The 23,549-nt window shown below is 45.3% G+C and overlaps 1 protein-coding gene across 1 annotated transcript in view; it reads left to right on the top strand.

Moving 5' to 3' along the window:
- Positions 1-23,549, top strand: part of Ptcd2 (pentatricopeptide repeat domain 2) — a 28,169-nt gene that overhangs the window by 2,850 nt on the left and 1,770 nt on the right. Inside the window, exons 3-9 of the mRNA XM_051182829.1 lie at positions 814-943; positions 4,328-4,445; positions 7,638-7,716; positions 8,081-8,172; positions 10,490-10,603; positions 13,884-13,958; positions 19,521-19,634. Of these exons, the coding sequence (XP_051038786.1) occupies positions 814-943; positions 4,328-4,445; positions 7,638-7,716; positions 8,081-8,172; positions 10,490-10,603; positions 13,884-13,958; positions 19,521-19,634 (722 nt within the window). The remainder of the gene's footprint in view (positions 1-813; positions 944-4,327; positions 4,446-7,637; positions 7,717-8,080; positions 8,173-10,489; positions 10,604-13,883; positions 13,959-19,520; positions 19,635-23,549) is intronic.

Genomic DNA, 23,549 nt, shown 5'->3' with positions numbered 1-23,549 from the left:
CAGCCCCCAAACCTTCCTTTTGGTCTTGGGTATCTTTGAGCTATTTGAGGTTTGCAGTGAGGAAGGGTTCCCTGCTCTGGGCCGTTTGTTACATCTGCTTATCATGGTCTTCATAAAGCTGTGACTGCTGGGCCATATTCTGAAATGCAATCTGAAGGTCAGTGACTCCACTGTGAGACGATATTTATATAACCTTCACACCATTTCAGCATTTTTAGGAACCCACAATGGCAATAGCGCACTTTGTACAGACTTTTCCATAACAGTTCGGTGGTATTCCTCCACTTTGGTGAAACTTCATCTGTCCAGCTACTTAGTCACAATAGACATCAAAGTCAGGCTCTTCTTACTGTGTCTGTATCCTTCACACCTTTTGTATAACAATAGCTTGTCTTCCTGGGTAGACTTTAGTTCTGTGGGAGGAGCCATAACTGTGTGAGAGAGACATTGCTCGGATTATGATTATCTGGTAAATACTTGAAAGTCAAACTGTTTAAGTGCTAATTTGCATTCTTAATGTTTTAGATTCCCTGAGCTTATTATTGGTTACGAGGTGCAGGATGCAAAATCGTTGCTTTGAAATTTTTTAGATGAGCAACTGCTTAGAAATCTCTAAAAGTAAGTGGTTTCGGTTAAACAGACGAAAATGAGTTTGCAAACGCCTTTACTTACTCGGAGCGGAGCCATGACATGAGGTGATTCCTCGGTGCCGAGCTCTGTGCTGTGAGCCGTGACTGAGCTTCTCCTTGAGGACAGCCCCCTTGCAGTCCCAGCCGTCCTGAGTGATTGCCACCACCTTGTGCTTTCTTCCAGCCATCTATTTCAGAAGCTTGGAGGAGAAGCTGACCCAGAACAAACTCATCTTGAAGGAAGAGTTGAAAACAATGCTGCACTTATGCCAGTCCCAGGAAGACGTGGGACTGGCAAAAAGTGTCATTTACAGGTGAGGGCTTCCTGACGCCCCGCCGGCCTCCATCTCTTCTCACGCCGCCCCTCCCAGAGTCCCAGAGCACACTGTCGCCCCGCCATGGCTTCCAGACATCGTTCCCCGATGCCTGCCTTCATCGATACTTATTTCAGGGTTAGGTGTAGGAATGCAACTCAGAAACTACCATCAGAGTGGCCAGTCCCTGCAGTAACCCATCCTCATGTGATGTGAGACTCTAGGGGAACCCTGACAGCTCCCATGGTGGGTGAGGGACGAATACGCCGTGCAGAGAGAGCAGAATTCACATGGGAAGGAAGTTTTATTGGAAGAAGGGATGGGGGTGGGGGAAGGGGAGAAAGAGAAGAGAGAGAGGGAGACAGGTAGTGAGAAACTGGTCTGCCTCTTCAGAGAAATGGGACTTTTTGCGTAGATTCGGGGGTGGCGCACTCTGTCAGGCCCCCAAGGGGTGGGGCCAGGTTTGCCTGGATGATAACAGTGTGATGCTGACCCCACCATAAAATTACTTTTGTAGATACTTCGTAATTGTGTTATGATACTGTTAGGAATCATAATGTAAATATCTGTGTCTCAAGCAACCCCTGTAAGAAGGTTGCTTGTCACCCCTCAGGGTGTCTCGACTCCCAGGTTGAGAACTCCTGTGCTGGAAGACTTGCCTTGAGTGTCTGGTGTTTGTGTGCTTGACCCTGTGTCCTCACCTTCTCCCTCTGGAGCCGCACTGTTTATTAGCCTGGCGTGAGCTGCACAAGCCCACACAAAATTGAAAGCTCATTGTCTCCTGGTCACCCCAAAGTTGGATGTAGGGAAAGGGACCCCCCCTTCTGGGTAGCTGGGGTGGCAGGCACATATGGAGAACGATGAAAATGATGGGGATGACCTGTGACGCCCACTTGCAAATATTTACACGGTTTTTTCGCAGATTTTTATGCAAATGTTTAATGGTTTGGTAGGTTTTCTTTTATACAGTTGGGGTGGCTTTGTTTGGTTGGTTGGTTGGTTTTCGAGACAGGGTTTTGCTATGTAGCTCAGGCTGGACCTGCCTTGAATGCACAGTTTTCTTGCCTTGGTTTCCTGAGTGCTGAGTGAGATTGCAGACATATGTCACCACACTCAGCTCCTTTTAGTTCTACTATTTAGATAGTTTAGTTATTACTATCTGGAAGATAGTGTTCGCTGAATTAATACAGCACACTTTGTTCTTATTTTTCATATATTAAGGAACCATATTTTAGTGACACTACAGTATTTGTCTTTATTTAGTTAGGGTTTCTATTGCTGCAATGAAACACCATGACCAAAAGGCAAGTTGGGGAGAAAAGACATTATTTGGCTTACACTTCCATATTGCTGTTCATTATTGAAGGAAGTCAGGGCAGGAACTCAAACAGGGATGGTAAGTGCTGATACAGAAGCCATGGAGGGCAGCTGCTTACTGGCTTGCTTCCCATGGCTCGCTCAGCCCACCTTATAGAATCCAGGACCACCAGTCCAGGGATGACACCACCCACCATGGGTTAGGCCCTCCCCGGTTGATCACTAATTCAGAAGACGTCTTACAGCCGTATCTCATGGGGGCATTTCCTCAACTGAGGCTCCTTCCTCACTGATGACTCTAGCTTGTGTCAAGTGGACACACAAACCAGCCAGTGCAACATTCCACCATACATTAGGTCTTGAAATCAACTTTGCCCTGTTAGTAGACATCTAGATTAGCACAACCAATGTCGTGGTAAGTAGCTCTAGAAACCTTAGCTACTCTGTGTTTTGGGTCAAAGAGTATATTAGTCAGTTTTTCCTGACAAGTGGGAGTGATGTAAACCCCTCATAACCTTGCTCCAGTGCTGTTTGGTTTAAGGGAAGAGTCTAGATCCTTCTGTTGGCATTAACTTTTGCTTTCTGTTTTTAATCTTATACCCCTTTCTTGAGTACTGAAATATATAGGTTTTGAAGATGCCTCACATGTTATAATAACTAACATTAAGGAATTGCTGCGCGCCAAGCAAAACTTACACAGTACTTCTCAGATGAGGAGGAGAACCTCTAAATGATTTATTGATTTTCTTACGGTTACATAGTTTACAGGTAGAAGAGCTAGATCGGAACCATCATACTGAAGCAATCAAAAGTCCTTAGTCATTACACTTTCTTTCTTGTCCTTGATAACTCAGTTCTCAAGCATTATAACGAAGCAGGTCACATATTTACTGCTAACCATATTTGGCAGTGTGTGTGTTTATAACACCCAGCCCTAAGTCATTCCAGCTTTCCTCTGTTGTTTCAGTAGAAGGTGGAAGGTTTTCTAGTAAAGGCCGACTTTTATGCTGGTATTTTAAAGTCATTTACATCATGAAAATGTGACGTGTGTGTGTGTGTGTGTGTGTGTGTGTGTGTGTGTGTGTGTGTGTGTGTGATCACGTGCCTAAAACAACAATGGATGGTTACTGAAAGTCAGTTTGTGTTGGTCACCTGTAGAACTTATGCCACCTAGTAAGATGTCACTGCCATTAAAAGTGGCCTTCTCCCAGGACTTAAAATTTCAAAGTGCATTTAATCTCTTTTACCTGGGTGGCTGTAGCTCATGCCGGCCTTTACCTGAACTCAGAGAAGCAGAGGTTAATGTAAGTTAGTGTGCTTTTGGTTATGTGACATTCTATGTGAGGGGCACAAAGCCACCTCCTAAAGAAGCAGGGAACACCTCCAAGGACCTTTTCTGTGTTCTGTAGGGGAGGTCCATTCTTAGGCGACCCTGCTGTTCTGTAACATGCTTATACATGTTCTCAGCCCAGCAGGTAGTTGCTTAATTTAGGGGATGATTACAGTGTGTGTTTTACTTCTCTTGATTTTAGAGTATTTGGCCTCTAACAAAACCCTTTGTTTCAATGCCCAGCATATTAAACTCTGGAACCCCTGATAGTATTCAAAAACCTGTTTCTCTTAAACTGGGAGGTCCTTATTCTTTATTGTGTTCCCAGCACCTAGTACTGAGTACACACTATGGTTTGTGTCTGTCCTTTGGGTATGTGTAATATGTGTGTGTTCGTTCATTTATGTGTACCTGTGCATGTGAGGTGCATACACATGGTTAGAGGTCACAGATATCTTCCTCAGTTGCCCTAAACATTGCTTTTTGAGACTAGATTTCACTGAACCTGGAGCTCGATAATTGACTACTCTGGCTGTCCAGTAAGCACCGAGACTCCTCCTATCCCCATTCCCTGACATTGGAGTTCCGGGTGCATGCTACGAAGCCTGACTTTTATGTGTGGGGGCTGGGGATCCAAACTTGGGTCCTTCTACTTGCTAGTTGAGATCTCTACTCATTCCTGTGTCTGTTCTTGCTATACCATGTATCTTTGCTCATAGAATAATCTTGATCACCAGGTACCATGCAGAGAACAAAAACTTCACTGTGGGGGAATACAAGTTTGGACCAGTTTTCATGAGGTTGTGTTATGAGTTGGATCTTGAGGACTCTGCAGTGGAGCTCATCAAAGACAAGGTTAGTGTCTTCCGGTTCCTTCCTCTGCCTGTGATCTGGTGTTCTTGGTGCTGTTAGAAAAGATATCTCTCTATGCCATCTGGTTTCCTGGGTTTCAAGGAAAGGCCACTGAGCTGAATAAATAAGCTCTCTGCTTTTCAAGTGTACCCTTAGTGTTGGCTCTTTGGAGGGTTAGCTGATGCTCATATATGTGTTGTGTATATACTTTGAACGTGTGTGGTACCGAAGGTCATGTAACCTGTCTTAGGAGTTAAGAGGCGAATAGTTAAAAAGCAGCCATTAATTTCCTATCCTGCACCTCTCTCTCTTGTTTTTTGTGTTTTTTATTTTTGATTGAAGACTGTATTTATAACTGGCAAGTTATATTCTGATTTTCTTCTTTTAAAAATTCAACAAAATTATGCACATCATGGTAACTCAATAGATAAAGGCACTTGATTTTTTTTTTTTTTTTTTTTTTTGTTGTTTTTTTGTTTTGTTTTTGTTTTGTTTTTGTTTTTTTAGTTTTTTTGAGACAGGGTTTCTCTGTGTAATAGCCTTGGCTATCCTGGAACTCGCTCTGTAGACAAGGCTGCCCTCAAATTCAAAGAGATCCACCCGCCTCTGCCTCTTGAGTGCTGGGGCTAAAAGTGTGCACCACCACTGCCCGGCTAAAGGCACTTTCCATGTTAGCGGGAGCTGAGTTCACTCTGTAGAACCCATGAAGATGTGGAGGGGGAGAATCAGGTCCACACAGCTGTCCTCTGGCCTCCATGCAGTACCATCACACATACATACATACACACATACATACACACACACACACACACACACACACACACCAAATATAAAAATGTTTTTAATTACTGAGTATTTGCTGTATCTTCAGCCCTTTCCCACAGTTGTTATTCTTATGTAATTATTATTCCCACAACAGCCCAGTCACAGGTGTGATTATTATTTCTGTCTCACAGAAGGTGGAGCTATGCCATTAGAGGCATTATAAATTTTTCCATGGCCATGGGCCTGTGTCCGCTGTGTACAGTTTAGGAACTCCAGAGTGAAATGATTTGGCGTTACTTCCTACTCTCTTTCATTTAACGCGTTCTTTACTAATGGAGCTAGCCCTTTTTATTTGAGACGAGAAACCCAGGCTATCCTCAAGCTTGCAGTCCCGTCCCGTCTCTTCCCCCCCCCCCCCCCGTCTCAGCCTCCCAAATGGTGTGATTACAGATATGTACCACCATGCCTAGCCTAGCATTAGGGTTACCCTTCTTTAAGAGCATTATGTATTAGGAAGATGGTCATAAGTGTTCAAGAACAGTTTCAACATTTGATCTTGTCTTCTACTCTTAAAAAAAGAAAGAAACACATGCAAGGGCTGGAGGAATACTCAGTGGATAAAGTGCTTGAAAGGGACCTGCGTTCCTCCCCAGAACCCGTATTTTTAAAAAGCCCAGCGTGGCTGTTTGTCCTTACAGTCATAACACCAGGGAAGTGGAGATTTGTGGATTCTTGGGGTTCATTGGCCAACCAGCCTAGCCCACTTGTGAGTTGCAAGCCAATGAGAGACTCTGCCTTAAAAACAAAAGATGTGAATAGTAACTAAGAAATGGTATCCAAGGTTGTTCCCTGGCCTTCACATACACTGGCATATATGTGCACCCATAGTGACACATACATGATTACATTCTTGTGTGTGTGTATTAAAACTTGGAAGGCAAATGGTGTCTTTAAGGTTAGAATTATTAAAACCTCACTTTTTCGTGTTAGTAAATATTTTAATGTTAAAGTTTCAGCTATGATTGTGACAGTAGAAACAAAATGTAAATTTAAACCTTGCATGTGAGACCCATGTGTAATAGAGGCAGAGTGACGTGAGTAAGGGTGGAGGACTCGCCGTGCTCTGTGACAGTGTTTTGTCCCCTCCACTGCCACTGTCATTGTTCTCTGGAGCCCCCAGTGGTGACGGAGATTGTGGCTGTCTTGTTTACGTCACTGCTCTAACCCCCTTGCTCTCCTTCCTGCCGACTTGAACCTCAGCTCTCCACACTGCAACCCAACCAGCACTCAGAGCAGACCTTGTCCTGTTCTCCATCCCATATTCTCAGCATCTAGGATCTGCATGGTACTTAGAAAGAACAAAGGAGAAAAGCACTAATGACATCTAAATATCATGTCACACTGTGTGTGGCCTTCAGAATGCTGGGGAGATGTTATAGAGAGAGACTGGTCAGTCAAAGGTTATACAGATGATGTAAAAGAATTGAACTTCTAAAACATGGTGGTTGTGGTAACGATATATTCTTTAAAAATTAGGAAGAGAATAGCTCTTAAGTTTCTGTGTGACATAATACATGTTCCCTGACTTAGCTATTCTGCTAATGTCATTTAAAACCAAATATAATGAGATAAGTACACAGATGTTTTTGTCTATTAAACTAAATGTAAGTCAGAAACAAGGTTGAGGGCTGCTGTTTTAGCAGATGATTTTCAAATGGGAGCAACTCTGTATTATGTGCTTCTGACGACTACAGTTCTGTGAGACATTCTTCCCTTCATTCGAAAATCAACTTGCCGCTGCCATTTGGTATTGCCTGATTGTCCAGTACTCACAACACCGAGAGCTCTCTTGCTTCTTGTCCAGTGTGTCCATTCCCAAAGCTGTAACAATGTTTAAAAGTGAAGCTTTAAAAAATCCTTCTTACACCAGACTAATAGGGGATTCAGGAAGTCACAAAATAAAAACCTGTAGAGCAGAGATTCTCAACCCATGGGTTCCAACTCGACTCTTTGCTTGGCTGAACGATTCTTTGACACAGGGGTAGCCTAGGACCATCAGGAAACACTGATATTTACATTACAATTCATAACAGTAGCATAATTATAGATATGAAGTAGCAATAAAATAATGTTATGGTTGGGGTCAGCACAACATGAAGAACTGTATTCAAGGGTTGCAGCCTTAGGAAGCTTGAGAACCACTGCTAAAAAGATACAGGCCCTATGCAGTGGTTCATGCCTTTAATCCCAGCACAGGGACACAGAGGTTGCTGGGTCTGTATGAAGAACATAGTGAGTTATAAGATAGCCAATATTACCTCGTGAGACCTGGTCTAAAAAGGAAAAAAAAAAGAAAAAGAAAAAGAAAGGGATACAGTTTGTGGCATCCCCCTTAATAGTTTTAACTTTTGACCACTTTCTCTTCACTAGCACTTACGAGGTTTTTTCCCAGACTCCACATCATTCAATATTTTGATGGATATGTTGTTTACCAAAGGCAAATATGAAAGTAAGTACTACAGTCTGTGGTTGTGGAAAACCGTACTGGAAAAGCAGCTGGGGTGGGGAGGGCCATAGAAGTGACTCCTAGGGCCCTGTTGAAGTGTCCCCCTGTGACCTCACTCCTTAGATGTGAAAACATCCAGTTGCATATGATGGCTGAAGTGAGCCACCTCAGATTATCTGAAACCTTAGCAGGGTTTCCATGCTTTCTTCCTGCATGACCTGAACAGTTAGATCATTGCTATTTGACTTTGAGGAATGGCTTTTACCATGCTAAAATCTGCTTTTTGGTAGCTGTTCCTGAACTGATTAGGACTTTGGGAACTGCCCCTAGGTGCCTTTAACCCTGCTGGCCACTGTTCACTTGGCAGGTGCCCTGGAAGTATTGATTGAAATGAAAAACCAAGATGTGAAGTTCAGCAAAGACACTTACATCCTTGCTTTTGCAGTTTGCTACAAACTGGTAAGACCATTCCCCCTAACTCACAGGACATTGGGAATCGAATAGTATTTGGGAGAGGGTTTATTTCCTTCCTTCCTTCCTTCCTTCCTTCCTTCCTTCCTTCCTCCCTTCCTTACTTCCTCCCTTCCTCCCTTCCTCCTTCCCTCCCTTCCTCCCTTCCTTTCTTCCTCCCTCCCTATCTCCCTTCCTCCCTCCCTCCCTTCTTTCCTTCCTTCCTTTCTTCCTCCAGTTCCTCTGGAGTCTGTTTTCCATCTGGTGCAAACATTTTAATTTTAAATGGACCCATTTTTAGAAAACTCAAGTTAGCCTTGTCAGATATTTTTATCATGGGAAAAGCAATCATCTTTCGCCTCTCCTTGGCAAGCATGTAGATTGTGAAAACAAGAGACAAGTTTCTGCTGAGCTCTGTAGAGTCCCCGGTAGGTTAGGCTATACTAGATCGTCTTCACAGTTGCTTTCCTCTGGAAATCATCTCATCCTTCTGGGGCAGACTCCGCATATGATTGCCGACATGTATTCTTTTTTAATATTACTATGATTTTATGCATACAAGTGCTTTGTCTGTAAGCGTGTCTGCACCATACGCATGCCTAGTGCCTGTGGATGCCAGAAGAGGGTGTCTGATCTCACGGAACCAGAGTTACAGATAGTTGTGAACCGTCGTGTGGGTGCTAGGAATTGAAGCCCAGTCCTCTACAAGAGCAGCCAGCGCCCTTACCCACTCAGCCATCTCTTGGGCCCTCTGTCATGTAGTCTTAACTTTTGTTTACACACCTTTATAAACCTTTAAACCACCTTTAGCTGCATGATAGAGTTGGCCCAAGGGCTATGCTTGCTGATGCCAGGATACTATAATTCTTTCCAGTCGTCCAGCGCTAGAATATGGGTTCTTCTGAATGGTGGTTCCTGCACAGGCATACCTCCCGGGGTGCGTGCTGAAGTAGGGAGAGTCTAGTTCTGTTTCCTAAGAGGCCCACACCATGTTTTTTCCTGTGTTGTAGCCAAGACTGCCTTGTCTCATTAAGTGGAGACGACAAGTTTGGGAGGAGCTGCGGAGGTTCCCAGTCACCCTGGCAACTGCCCCAGCCCACATGCATTCAGACTCTGTTCAGAGGATTGAGTGGTGAGCCTGGCTTCTCAGACACACAGATGTGGGGCTGGGGCTGCCGCCGCCATTGTAAACCCATCCAGCTGTGGCGGCTGAGAGTGGGAGACTGGGCTTATGTTGCTGCCTGGACGATTAGTGCATCCCTTTCTTGGATTTAAAACTACATTTGCTTTTTTAGACATATTTATTTTACTTTATATGTATGTAAGTATGTGTACCACGTGTGTTCTGGTGTTGGCAGAGGTCAGAAGAGGGCCTCAGCTCACCTGAACTGGAGTTACAGATACGTGTGTGGGAACTGGGAAGTGAACCCTGGTCCTCTGCGAGAGCAACAAGTGCTCCTAACTGCTGAACCATCTATTCAACCCCCTGGGATTTTCTTTTTAAGTTTCTGTTTTCATGGCATTCTCCTATAACCTATGTTACATTAGTGTTAAGTATATGGCTTATCTGGAGAGTTCAAGCTGGAACTCCCCCAAAGGTAAGTCACCTGTGTTACAGTGCTGCTCAGCTAATAGTCGGCTGACTCCATTGGGGGGTTTGTGCTTAGAAACTAGCCTGCCTGCATATAAAGAAACCTAGGTGTTTACAACTGGCCTACGGTGGGAATGGACAAGCTGAACAATAAAGTTAATTTAGAGGTGAGCTGCTACCATAGACATAGCTCAGTCTGTTTGCAGATGCTCTCTGCATAGCTTACTTTTTTCTTTTATTTTTGAGAGTATAACATATCATTTCCTCTTCCCTTTCCTCCCTCTAAATCCTCTCATATGCCCCTCCTTGCTCCCTTTCAAATTCATGGCTTTTTTCCATCAGTTGCTGTTGTGTGTGTGTGTATATATATACATGCATATGTGTGTGTGTATATACATATATATCCCTCAGTACAGCCCACTCAGTCTGATTGTTACTTACATGTATGTTTCCAGGGCTGACCATTTGGTATTGAATAGCCACTTGGTGTGCTCTCCCCTGGGGAAGACTGTCCCTCCCATCTTCAGCTCCTTAGGTACCTGAGCTTTTTGCGTGGGGTTGAAGCCTGTGATCTTTCTCCTGTCCACGTTGTCATGTCTGTTAAGCTTACTTTTTCAAGTGACTTCGGGTAGGCTCTGGGAAATTCTTACAGAAGGAAATCTGACGTGCTAAGCTCTGTTAATCATTACACTTGAAGATTCGTGGTATTGACTGGGCAATCCCATCTCCTCACAGAATAGTCCGGAGTCTTTTAAAATTTGTACAACTTTAAGAGAAGAAGCCCTAATTAAGGGAGATGTCCTCCCCAGGAGAGCGTCATGTTTTGCGGTGGCGTTAGCTCTGAACCAGGTAAGGCCTTGGGGCAGAGGGAACTCCCGCCTTACTGCTTTCGTTTGTTTTTGTTTTCATTTATTTTTTCCCTCCTAACTGTATTGTAAGGAAACCCTGTAATGAAAGCAGTGCCTTCATTGCCACTGCAATTTGTAGCTATACCTAGGCCTGTAAAGAATGTTTTTGTGAGTAGCTGAAGACCCAGCATGCATTTCTATTTAGAGTAGGTGGGCCAAGATCTTGGGCAGAATCAGAGAAGGAAGCTACAGTCTGAGAGAAATAACCTTGTTACAGTAAGGATGGCACAAGCTTCCTTTGTAGCATTCTTGAGAGCATTTTACATTAGAAAGAGCTCTTGGCTCAACCTTGCTAGTTAGACCCATCTGCCAGTGTTTAGTGGAAGCCTTACCGTTCCCTTAGTCCCTTATCCCCTTCTTGACGAATGAAGCAACCAGGGCCCAGGAAAAAGGGTGAAATCCCTGAGGTTGGTCTCAGTGAGGGACACAGTACTGGAATGTCTGCCATCTTAAAGAGCCCCACCTCTGAGATTCACTCTTGGAAGGCCCAAAATATATGAAATACTTCACACATTTGCCGTGTGGCAAATGAAAGCCTCATGGTAGAGAATTCTAACTAATGTAAGTTATTACCAACCAGCAAAACAAGGCTGAGGAGCTCTTGCTTAAAACTAACTGGAATAGGTACTTAGAACTGAAGGGTGATCAGTTTCTTAATGTCAGGGAAGGCTTAAGGGGATGCACTCCCGCCAGGCACCAACTGCGCGTGATCACTTCTGGCTTACCAGCTTTCCTGTCTGTCGGGGAAGGTGTCTCACATCTCCCCACTCTGTAAGGGGCCGAGTGACATGTCCCCAGTTTTTATGTAGCTCTTGCAGTGTTCCTCTTACGAAGCATAAGCCATCCCATCTGAGCTCAGATGAACCCTCCTGTAGTCTTTGTGACTCTCAGTGGGATCAGCACAGGACTCTCCTTGGTCGTAGAGATCTCGTTTCTGACTTCAGCCTTGTCTGACAGCTTCTCTGCTGCCTTTGTTTCTGTTATCTGTTCATTCTAATCACGTTTGCATTTGTGTACCCGTCCCGTTTTAACCCTTTTATTTGAAGTCTTTCTGAATGCAGAACCTCAACTTGCCTTTATAATAATGACACTAGTCTTTCTTAATCTGTTTGCATTCATACGACACGAATGATCTTGGGTGGAATTTCATTTATGCCTTGTAGTTTCACAACTTAAAATATGGCATATGGTGTTTTTTTTTTTTTTTTTTTTTTTTTTGATGGTTTCTACTCCTGCTGTACTGGTTACTTTTAAAGCAAAGTTGTCAAGTTTGCGGATGAAGCGGGGTAAGTGCTTGAAGAAGGACAGTGACTTTCGTGCTGTTTGAAAGGGGAGGACAGAGGTTTTCTGCAGGCGGTTTGCTCGGTTTGTAGACACCGGGTGTTTAGCCAGGGAGGCAAACCGGAACCAAGAGGTGGGGGCATTTCTCTTCTTATGTCCCCCGTGTTTCCTTATAGCTACTCTGCCTCAGTAACACTGGAGTCCTGAGAAATTCTCTGTATTGGGACTTTACCTTTTGTCGTGAACTCTGGAGACTTGGATGGAAAGGCCAGTCTGAATGGGGCTTGGCACAGCCTCAGCTAGGCTAGGGTCACTGTCACAGGTGACCTGTCCTCCCTGCTGGTTACTTCAAAGCCATGTCATATCTCAGTTTCCTCAATCTAATTCCTTTGACAACAGCTGCCAATAGTGAAGTTAATGACGTTTCTCTTTATTCCTCTTTCTTCATCTCCGTCATGGGGTTTTAGGTGATATACTACCTCTTGTATTATTTGCCCTTCTCTTAAATATACCCAATTTGTCAACTTTAAATAGGGAGTGCATGAGAGGAAGTGGGCACTGTATTTGAGTTTCTTGTGCTCTCGTTCTCCTTTGTGCAGTATAATTCCTTCCTCCCCAGGTGCACAGCATCGTACTGTTCTGTAACCGTATTCTCTGCATGGTTGTGCGCTCCTCTACAGCGAGGCAGACTGTTGTTTGTTGCCATGGCTTGCTATTCTGCATTCTCTCCTTTACCTACAATGCGCCTTCTGATAAGTTCTTCCAGCAAACACACTACCTGAGTTCTTGCCGTTTTAAGTTATTTATTTTTGTACTTATCCTACAGTCTCGCCAGATTTAACGTTTTGACATAGCACTTTCCTTGAGATTTTTTGTTTGTTTTTGAGCTTTGGTCTCTTGTTGTATGTCTTGCCCCACTGATGTGGAGAACCCTGCTTGATTTCATTTCTATCGCTCATCTTTCTCATTTTTATCCTCCGTATGCATGAGCACATATCATACCGGCGTGTCCTCTACTAATCATTTTCTCAGTTTTTGTTTTATTGAGTCCCTTTCCTCTTATTAAAAACAAACAAACAAACAAAACTCTTTACACGGTTCTTACGCTGACTCTCTTTTGATTACTCATCCCTCAAAAATACAAATTTCTTTTTGAACAGCATTGACAGTAAGTAAATTCATGTCAGAGAGACAGAAAGAGCCGAGGCCTAATCCAGGTGGGCAGGCTTTCCTTTGTAGAACAACCCCATGCTGAAACCTGCAGTCCTGTATACGTATGCACACGCTTGTCTCTCCCTGATCTACAGGATTGTAGGATGCAGCCTCTGCTGCTATATAGGCACACTGCCTTCTTCTGTGAGTTGAGCTTGCCATGAATGTCCTCACCACTCACCTCTGCCTCCCGGGGGTCCCCAGTTTGCCCCTTACCTGACTCGTCACTGCAGGCTGGCACTTAGGTCATGGACTCTGGGTTGTGCTGGTGGAGAAACCCCTCCTAGAACCTAGAACATGGAGCCCCTTTCTGTAATGTGTTAGACCTCTGCCTGCTTCCTCCTCAGCTTTGCTGGGCTCCATCTCCAAGAATTCTGACACTGTACCCACATCGTGTCTGGTTTGAGGCTCCACTAATTATGCCAGTGATGAGGTTTGCTTTCTGTTTCCCATTGTCATTTTTCATTAAAGCTGGTTCCAATAGGAGAGGGAAAATGCCTTCAATGCCTCCATCTTAAAAACCAGACTCAGAGAGATTGCTAAAACATAGGGTAGGTACCACGCCGCTGAGTAAAACCCTTAATATAATGTTTGTTTAAGTGTGGTTATTTAAAAAAATCCTATTGTTGATGTAACATTCTGAGGCCCCGTGCTTTCTCTAAGTGATGTGTAGGAGAATGGAGTGATGGCTGCGTGCTGTAGAGTATGACTTTTGTTTTTCCTTCCAGAACCAAGTGGAAAAAGCCATGTCTATTTTTTCTCAAATCATGAATCCAGAGAGTATAACCTGTGCTAACTTAAACGTAAGTGACTTCCTTGGAGTTTAAAATGAGCTGAAATGTGGTAAAATGTCTGCTGTTTTTGTCTGTGTGCAGTGATTGTCTAGTGTTGTCATTCAGTTCAAAAGAATAGTCATTTACCAAACTTGCCTTTGGGAAGAGCCAAGAGATAAGTCAACGGTGGGTGCAGGGGTCTGTTCCGGTGTACGGTAGGGCACCAAACATTTGAGGCACAGCTGAGACGGCTGTAGGTCTGGGAAGAGGGAGTGCTTGGACTTGCCAGAGTCTTCCCAGGCCCTGGGAGAAGCTGTGTGCCCACTGCATCCTACCTCCTGTGGCGTCTAACTTGCCGCATGCTTGTGACTGGTGAGCTCTGTATGTGCCGTCTTAGTTAGGGTTTCTACTGCTGTGAAGAGACATCGCCACCACAGAAATTCTTATAAAGAGAGCATTTAATTGGGGTGGCTCACTTACAGCTGCACTCATTCAGCCAAGATGTGTGAAATACTCAAACTGAAAACAAAATTTTCTTCCAGATCACTAGGTACATTTTAGTAATTAAAAATCACAGCAAATCCTGTAACTACTCCTAGTTTTTGAGCAGTGAGTCAACTAAGGCCTTTGGACAAATGGAAACAAAGACTGTTTTGTCTTTAAAGAAAGCACAGCCTCCACTCAGCCAGCCCTTGCCTGTGCACTGAGTATGTTTGTGCTGCGTGAAGTTGTGAAAGGACAAGCTCCCAACTTTTCCTAACAATCTGTTTGTTTTATGTGTATGAATGTGTTGCCTGTATGTATATAATGTGCTCCACGTGCATGCCCAGTGCCTATGGAGGTCAGAAGAGGACATCAGATCCCCTAGAACTGGAGTTAACGGGTGTCTGTGAGCTACTAGGAACCAAACCTGGACCCTGTGCAAGAAATATAAGTGTTACGAGCCCTTCAAGTTCCCAACTCTCGATGTCTTGTTGTCTTCTAATACAATCCAGGGGTTAAGCTGAGGAATACTCCTTTTTGAACTAGAAATATGTAAGCAGCAGTGTGACATGAACTGGACCACAACCATGCCGTGGGTGTGCTGAGATGGGGGAGTGAAGAAGGGCACTGCCGGGCTGCAGAGCAGCTAAGGAGACTGAAGGAGATCTGCTGAGGTTTGGGCCGAGGCATTCCTATTGGCTTGCGTATTTGGTTCCCATCTGGGGTGCAGCGTTAGGGGCAGTGGGCCCTTTGGGACTCTAGCCTCAGTAATACAAGTGCATCAGTGGAGGTTGTACCTTGAAGGTGCCGTCTGCTCTGGTTCCCGCCTGAGCTCACCCAGACCCAGCCGGATGGAAGAGCTTCTGTCCCTAGCCTCTGCAGCCAGCCGGGCCTGACCCTGCCCCCACGCCCTCCTCCCTTCGTTTGCTTCTGTCGGCTGTTTTTTCACATGGCAAGCAAAGTGACGTATCAAGTCAACTGTGGGACAGTGCTCTGGAGGACAGGCTATGGGGTCGGAGGGATGTAGTTGGGAGCACAGTGCTTCCCACAGATTGCTTTTGGTGAGGGTTACAAGGCTGATTATAGCCTCCTCCTACTAGCTCTGACCCAAGGGGGTCCAGTCCGTAGGATTCTTTAGGCTTTGTGTCTGTGAAAGCTTACCTAGTTCTGAAAGCCCTGTAGGTACAGGGGGGCCTCCGAGGGTAATTCCTATGGGCAGAGCTCTAGTTACTACCTGTAAGTGGTCTCGTTTCCTCAGAAGCTTGGAGCTCCGCCTCGATCCCACTCTAGGACTTTCTACAAAAAGGCTGTTATTAACTTAGCATTGAACACTGACTGCTTCCTTCCCCAGGCTAACTGCTTCGTATCCATTTCATGCCCATTCCTTCCTTCCGTCATCACAACAAGAGGACAGCTATTACTGTTGTCTTCTTGGCTCCCATTAGATCTGGGCGTGTCCAGGTGCATATCTGCTTCCTAGAAAGTGAGTGCAGATGCACTCATTTCCTGATGGGCTGTGAGAGTTGCTGGAACTAGGAAGGAACTCTCCCACTGACCCCAAAGCTAGCCAAGTGGCTGTATTAGGAAGAAAAACTATGCAGGAGCACGCGGGCAGAGATGCGGTGCATGAGTAACTGCTGGCTTTCCCTAGAGTAGAGATGGCGTTGGTGGGAAGCTGAAGAAGGTGAGATGGGCAGATTTTAGTTTAATTTTAGCTAAGGTACCAGATTAGACACCTTGTGATTTGTTAGTTTTGTAGGGTCCTGTTGGAACACGGTTACCCTGTGGCACAGACTGGACAGGGATGATCCAGGACAAGTAAACTGCCAAGTCCTCACAGAGCAGTAGGCAGGAGAGCCAGTGTTTTTTAGCACAGACAACTGACTAGAAAGCCCTGGTCTCTCGCCCCTCTGGGGAGAAGAGACCCGTGAAGATAGGAAGGAAGGCTGTGCCTGTCATCCGGGCCTGGGACTCACTACTGCGCAGTTGTGGGCTGACAGGTACGACCCACTGCCAGTGCAGGCGGCCCATTCTGCGGGCGTAGGTTTCTGCTCATGCCTGTCCCTCACAGTTGTTACAGAAATGTAGTGATTCCTTTTTCCAATAGAAAGTGTTTCTGTGGGGTACACACGCGTTGAGCCTGTTGAGGGTGGGGAGAAATGTGTCCACGCCCTGTGGCTGGCGTGTGGGGCACATGCACTTGCAAGGCAGCTTCTGTTCCCTGACGTGGCAGGAAAGCCAGGCAGCACACAGTAGGGCCACCGTGTGTGGTTAAGGATCACACATAAGGAACCTCGAAGTAATGTTAAATCTGATTCTCTTTGTGAATGCGGTCAAGGAACTATCCACTACTAGTGAGAACCTTGAATAAAAAAAAGTCATATTCTTTAAAAAGCCCCACCTTGGGAAGCTTGCAAATGTCCTATCTAAATTCCCGGTGTCTCATCATAAACCTGTTTCTTCATCCTCTGGGGTGATGAGAAAGAGACGATTTGCATTGAGGAGGCGTTCAGATTCCGTGTCTTTTACTAGCCCAAACTTTTTAAAATGACATAATAAGCTTCTGCGTTTCCAAGGCAGTCATCTACTTGGAATCCGTAAACAGTTTGTTAACCTGACAAATGGGCTGACAGAGTCTGTTGAGTCAATATTAGGAAAAATAGATGAAATTCCTTTTTCTTGGTCTATTTTAAAAATCAGTGTCTCATATTAAAACCTTTTGCTACTGTGCATTAGAATGTAAACTTACCTAACCCTCCCCAACTTAGTTTTCTTCTTATCTGAATTGCTTCCGCTGCCTGTGTGACCCAGAGGAGCTGGTTTCTTATTCGCCCAGCTGATACTTGCTGCACCCTGCATTCATTTAGTCTATGAGCTCATCAAGACACATGCATGTTGACTCTAGCCTGCCAGACTCAGAAGGAACCACGAGCTTCCATTGGCAGTGCCTCTCAGCATCACAGACAGGAGGGTTTCCACTCCCGGAAATATCTGAAGACCACAGAGGCCAGCGCAGGGCAACTTTGTGATTGCGTTTGGATTCCTGACATTTCTCTAGAAATCTGGAAAGACTTTAGAGTCTCGCTTGGAACAGACTTTACCTTGCAAAGGTGTTGACAAGTGGTTAGTTTGCCCTCTGCTCTCATGTATTTGTTAGGACTGGTGAGTGTTTTAATGTTCTGAAATTGTAGCTCATCCTGTTCTTCAGGACCAAAGGTAACCCCTGCCTCGATGAGCTGCCTGCCTTGAGATTTGTTTGTCCTCAGGAGTCCCACTGTTGGAGTCTGGGCCCTTAGTGTGATAAGAATCGGTAGGAGGCTGTTAAGAGGTGGTGCCCAGATGAGGCTCCATCCTTATGTGAGGAGCTGTTGGCAATTAATGGCATCTAGAGAATGCAGATTCATTTTTCTTCAGGAGCATAGCCACTGTAAGCTACCTGTGAGCTAGTAAATAAGCCATGAGTGTGCAACCCTAATTACACTCAGCTATTTTTTAAAAGGACAGGAAAGTAGGAGGGGGTATGCACGGGCAGAAGAGAAGGGAATGAAAGGCTGGGTGTGATCAAAGTTCATTATATACATGTAGGAAATGGTTTTAAAGACACGTTTTTTTTTAAAGTGGGAAGAATAAAAAGGGGGTGCCTAGAGGATGGTACTGGGGGGTGCTCCCAGGAGGGATGCTGGTAGTTGTAAGGATGTTCTAGACACCTAGAGGATGGTACTGGGGGTGTGCCGTCAGGAGGGATGCTGGTAGTTGTAAGGATGTTCTAGACGCCCAGTCAGGCCCCACCATCTGCTCCCTGGTTTCCTCTTTGAGATAGGATCCTTGCTTCCGCACATGCTCACTCGTTGCCACCTGCCATGGTATGACTCAGGTGAGCATGCCTTCCTTGGCTGAACTCAGGTTGGTTCTGTGCCCTGTAACTTTAGAACTGTAAGTGAATTACCTTCTTTCCTTCTGTTGTAACAGTAAAAATCCAAGTACTAAAAGAGCTGTTGGAAACAATACAGCTAGTTCAGTGTGGAGGAGGAAACACTGCCCTTCTTCAAAGGCTTTAAAAGTGTTTATTCCTTTTGGTTTAATAATTTTGAGTTTTAAAACATGACTGGGTTTTGTATTTAAATGTATACACATCAATCACTATAATACAACATGGTAATTACAAATGCATGGCTAATTACTGTGCATTTTTTCAATATGCAATTTTAGTCCAATTATTTCTAGTGTTAAGCAAAAATTATATAGTAACTAGCAAAGGAAAGATCCAGTTTTAGGGGAAATACGTTTTGAAGATACATCAAATTATAAACAGTGGTTAACACTGGTTGGTGAAGTCTCAGTCTCATGTTTTAAAACCTTTCTCTGGGTTTCAGATTGTCCTGGTAAGTACTGATGATTAGAAGGGAAGTGAGCCTTGCTTTTCCATGTGCTGAGTGTGCCAGACTGATGGGAAGGCGCTAGCAGGGCCATTTTGAAAGCTTGGGTTGGCACCCAGCTTTGAAGAGTCTTTAATGGGTGCAGTGCAGACAGATAGGCTTCGCCAGCATCTCAGCCAGCTTGCAGTGCGCTGTAGGTAACTAGCAGATGAGGGGCGCGTTTGCTTGTCATGGCCCTTGATTATGGAGGAAAGAGGGCAGAGGGAATGGATGTTTTCGCGTGTGCCTCCTGTGTGCTGGTATTTCAGTGTTCACTGTGACACACAGTGCAGACTTGGAGATTTTTTTTCCCTCCTCATTTAGCAGATGAGGAAATTAAAAGTGGAGTTTGCAGTTGGAAGTCACAAAGCTGGTGATTGCCAGGGTTTTCAGCCAGGCACCCGGGAGGTGTGTGTGCGCATTGGTTAGAGCCTAACTGTAAAGTTGTTTGTCACCCTTTCTGTGGAATTCAGGAATCAAACTGAGGCTTGTGTGGTAAGCACCTCTGCTCTGTGAGGCATGCCACTGCGCATTGTATAGGAAAGTACATTTTTGATAGTGAGCATGCATGCAAAGCACTTAAAATGTATCTGAGCTAGTGAAATAGGAAATAATATTAAAAACTGGTGTCTACCAGTACAGGCTCATCTCAACATTGAAAAGCCAGCTCAGTCTTGTCTGTTCCTTTATTTAGATTTTGATCCATGTCCGGTCAAATATGCTGGAAAACCTGATAAAGATCTTAGAGGACAATGTTGACAGAAATGTATCCATATTTGTGAAAAGACACGCGTTCTCAGAGGAAGTGGTAAGTGTGCCAGCTGCAGGTGGCACTAAGGGCAAGGACACTCCAGGTAGTCACCGGGTACGGCAGCCCTGAGACCACCTCTTCGGCTGGAGGTCAGGCACAGCGGTCTGTCTCCTGTGCTCGCAGGGGCCGAATACTCAGTGCTCCTGACACGATACGGCTTCTGGGATCCTCAGGGAACTGTCTCCTTCGAGTTGTTCCTTTCTCTGCACTGTTCTTTCCTCTCAAGCATCCAGTACCTTCTCCATGCTCCTCACTCTCAGCTTACCCTTGCTTCCTGTTTGGGGGAGGAAACAGAAACAAGCTGAAGAGAGTGCCTGTCATGGTTACCATGTGTGCTGGTGCCCTCCCTCCCTGTGAGCCTCTGCTGTGGTTACCATGTGTGCTGGTACCTGTGAGCCTCTGCTGTGGTTACCATGTATGCTGGTGCCTGTCAGCCTCTGCTGTGGTTACCATGTGTGCTGGTGCCCTCCCTGTGAGCCTCTGCTGTGGTTACCGTGTGTGCTGGTACCCTCCCTCCCTGTGAGCCTCTGCTGTGGTTACCGTGTGTGCTGGTACCCTCCCTCCCTGTGAGCCTCTGATGTGGTTACCGTGTGTGCTGCCCTCCCTGTGAGCCTCTGCTGTGGTTACCGTGTGTGCTGCCCTCCCTGTGAGCCTCTGCTGTGGTTACCGTGTGTGCTGGTGCCCTCCCTCCCTGTGAGCCTCTGCTGTGGTTACCGTGTGTGCTGGTGCCCTCCCTGTGAGCCTCTGCTGTGGTTACCGTGTGTGCTGGTACCCTCTCTGTCAGCCTCTGCTGTGGTTACCCATGGTGACTGCACATGCCTCTCTCCAGCCTCTCTCTCCAGCATCTCCACTACACATTCTTCTTTCCCTGCTCCTGGACACTGTCACACTTAAGCCTGTAGATATCGACTTCCTTGTGGATCAGTCCTGTCAGCATTATTGTGTATGTTACCTGTCATCTAAAGAAAACAGTTATCCTACACATGAAAAGACACGTGCTGGGCTTAGCTGGGAAAGCTGGATCTTACAAATGCAGTTCTTCCGCACCCACTCCCCCCACCACCCCGAGACAGGGTTTCTCTGTGTAGCCCTGGCTGTCCTGGAACTCGCTCTGTAGACCAGGCTGGCCTCGAACTCCCGAGTGCCAGGATTAAAGGTGTGCACTACCACCACCCAGCTCAGTTCTTCCACAGTTAATATGATAAGGTAATGACCTCAGTAAAAACACTGCTATACTTTTTCTGTGGCTTGCGTTAAAACAAACTAGAAAGCTAGCTTGTTTAAAGGAGGGGATGACTTGAAGATAGAGATTTGCTGTTCTCTTCCTCACCTCTCCGAGTCCTCCCTTCTTATCTCTCACAAGGTCCTGGACTCACTGATCCAGCTGCTCTAGGGACCACTGAGCATCAGAGCTCTGCCTCTCTCTACCCCCCAACTTCTGCTTCTTCCATGGGTGCTAGAGATCAAATTTTAAGTCCTTATTTTTGCAAAGCAGACACTCATTTGGCAAAGCTATCTCCCCGAGCCTCTCCATAAAGTCTTTCCTCACATTTATGTTTTGATATTTTTTACTTTGTGTGTATGTATGGAGTGTGTGGTGTGTGTGTGTATGTATGTGTGTATGAACACACATGTGCCACGGTACATGTGGAAATCATCCAGGTTCTCAGGCTTGGTGACAAGCACCTGCTAAGTCATCTTGCTGGCCCTAAAAATGTGTTTGTGTGTGACAGAAACACCACACAAAGTAAAAAAAAGGTGGGTAACCTTGAAGAAAAATACTTTCAACTTTTAATCACATAACAAGGAGAGTTCTTTTTGAAAATTAGGAGAAAAAAGCCAACAGCTAATACTGAAGAAAGGCGGTGTTCACTCATGACTTGGAATGCCTTTAGGCCATTGGGAAGATGTCAGCCCTAAGAGTGCATTCCTCAGAATCCCCACCGTGAAGGGAGACACACGGCCAAATACATTGCTGTGTTTACATTTAAATTAATGTGGAAACCAAAAATGAAAAAAGTGGCTAAGTAAGGAGCGGAAGTAGGGTTACCCAGAATAGTCTTTGTATATTTGGCTTTGCAACAATAGTAAATGCTTCCCAAACATTAAAATTAAACTGAATGTAAATGAAGAGAAAACAGCAATTAGAAAATTGGAAACAGACGGAAACAAATGAGCTCCTATGAGCACACAGCTGAAGTTACTGCTCATCACTTGAAATGCAGTCACTGTTTAAAAAGCTTCATTTATTGCTTGTGTGTGTCCGGGTGTCCCTCTGAGTTTATGTGCACCAAGTGTACCAAGTGCCTTCAGAGGCCAGAGGACATCAGATCTCCTGAAAGGGGATTCCAGTAGATTTTAAGCTACCTGAAGTGGGTCTAGAAACTGAAGATGGCTCCTCTGTCACAGCAGGAAGCACCCTTGGCCACCGAGCCGTCTCTCCAGCCCCAAATGTAGACATATATACCTCCAGTAACAAACGTGGGGAGGGGGTAAAGATTGCCATTAGCAGTCCTACTCACACGGCCATTTGTTCTGACCAGGTGGCCTGCAGGTTCCTCCTCCTTCCTTGCTCCATGTTCCTGTGCTTTGCCAGTTCTGGTCCAGGCTGATGTCTGAGTTGGCAGCATAGGCGCTAGGGAGCAGGTGATACTTTCCTCCTCCTCATGCACATCCTGGCTTTCCCACCTGTTTCCTGGCTTCCGCCCGTAGCCTTCTTCCTGGTGGTAAGGTGTTTCAGGAATCTCACTGGGCATGATTGGCTTCTTCTGTTAGAGGTCTTCACTCACCTGGGTCGTGATTTTCCCCAGACCATGTTGGAGTAACTTTAAAAAGCAGAGGACTTGGAGATATGAACACACTGTAGAGTGCACAGCTGTGCATCTGTGTGCTGGAGATCATGTGTGTACATGTGTGCGCACTCACATGTGTGATAACAATGTCGATGCAGCTTCCGCTTTTCCTGGTAGTTTATTTTAATAAGTCATTTATGTCTGAAGCATACAGATAAGACTGTCACTGGAAATTCTGACCTAAGACTCTTTCACTTAGAGAACTCAGCCTGTGCTTTAACCTGTCCCCTCTGGTTACTGTGAGACGCACAGTTTGATGAGAAATGTGACTCGCACAACTCCAGGATCTTTTGAGCTAGTTTTGTTGTTGTTGTTGTTGTTGTTCATTTGTTTCTTTGGGTCTCTTGTTGTATTGTCATTGTTGTTTTCCGAGGCAGGGTCCTGTTATCCAGTCCAGGCTGGCCTGGAACCTGGGAACCTCGTACATTAGCCTCTCAAGTGCTGGCACCTGGGAACCTGGTACATTAGCTTCTTAAGTGCTGGCATTTCCACCAAGTGCAGGTGTGTGCCTGCTTAAATCTGTGTGGCTGTGTGTGAGAGACAGAAACAGAGATTGTGTATGGACTCTAATATTATAAAACTATGGGTAGTTTTTTGTTTGTTTTGTTTTTGTTGTTGTTTGTTTGTTTGTTTGGTTTGGTTTTTCGAGACAGGGTTTCTGTGTGTAGCTTTAGAGCCTGTCCTGGAACTTGTTCTGTACCAAGCTGGCCTCAAACTCACAGAGATCTGCCTGCCTCTGCCTCCCAAGTACTGGGATCAAAGATGTGAGCCACCGACGCTGGACGAAACTATGTTTTTAAAGATTTCGTTTTATTTTCTAAATTTTATATATCTTGAGTTTTTTTTTTTGCCTGCATGTGTGTCTGTTCACCTAATGTGTCGTGTGGCTTTGGACTCCAGAAGAGGGCGCCAGATCCTCTGGAGCTGGGGTTACAGACAGGTTGTGAGCCAGCATGTCGGTGTCAGGAGCCAAAACTGAGTCCTCTGGAGAGCAGCTAATGCTTGTAATTGCTGAGCCAGCTCTCCAGGCCCCAAACTCTATATTTTGAAAATACTGTAC

This window comes from Phodopus roborovskii, unplaced genomic scaffold (assembly GCF_943737965.1).
Source record: "Phodopus roborovskii unplaced genomic scaffold, PHOROB, whole genome shotgun sequence".
NCBI classification, from domain to species: Eukaryota; Metazoa; Chordata; class Mammalia; order Rodentia; family Cricetidae; genus Phodopus; species Phodopus roborovskii.
This window is presented reverse-complemented; position numbering and strand designations above follow the sequence as displayed.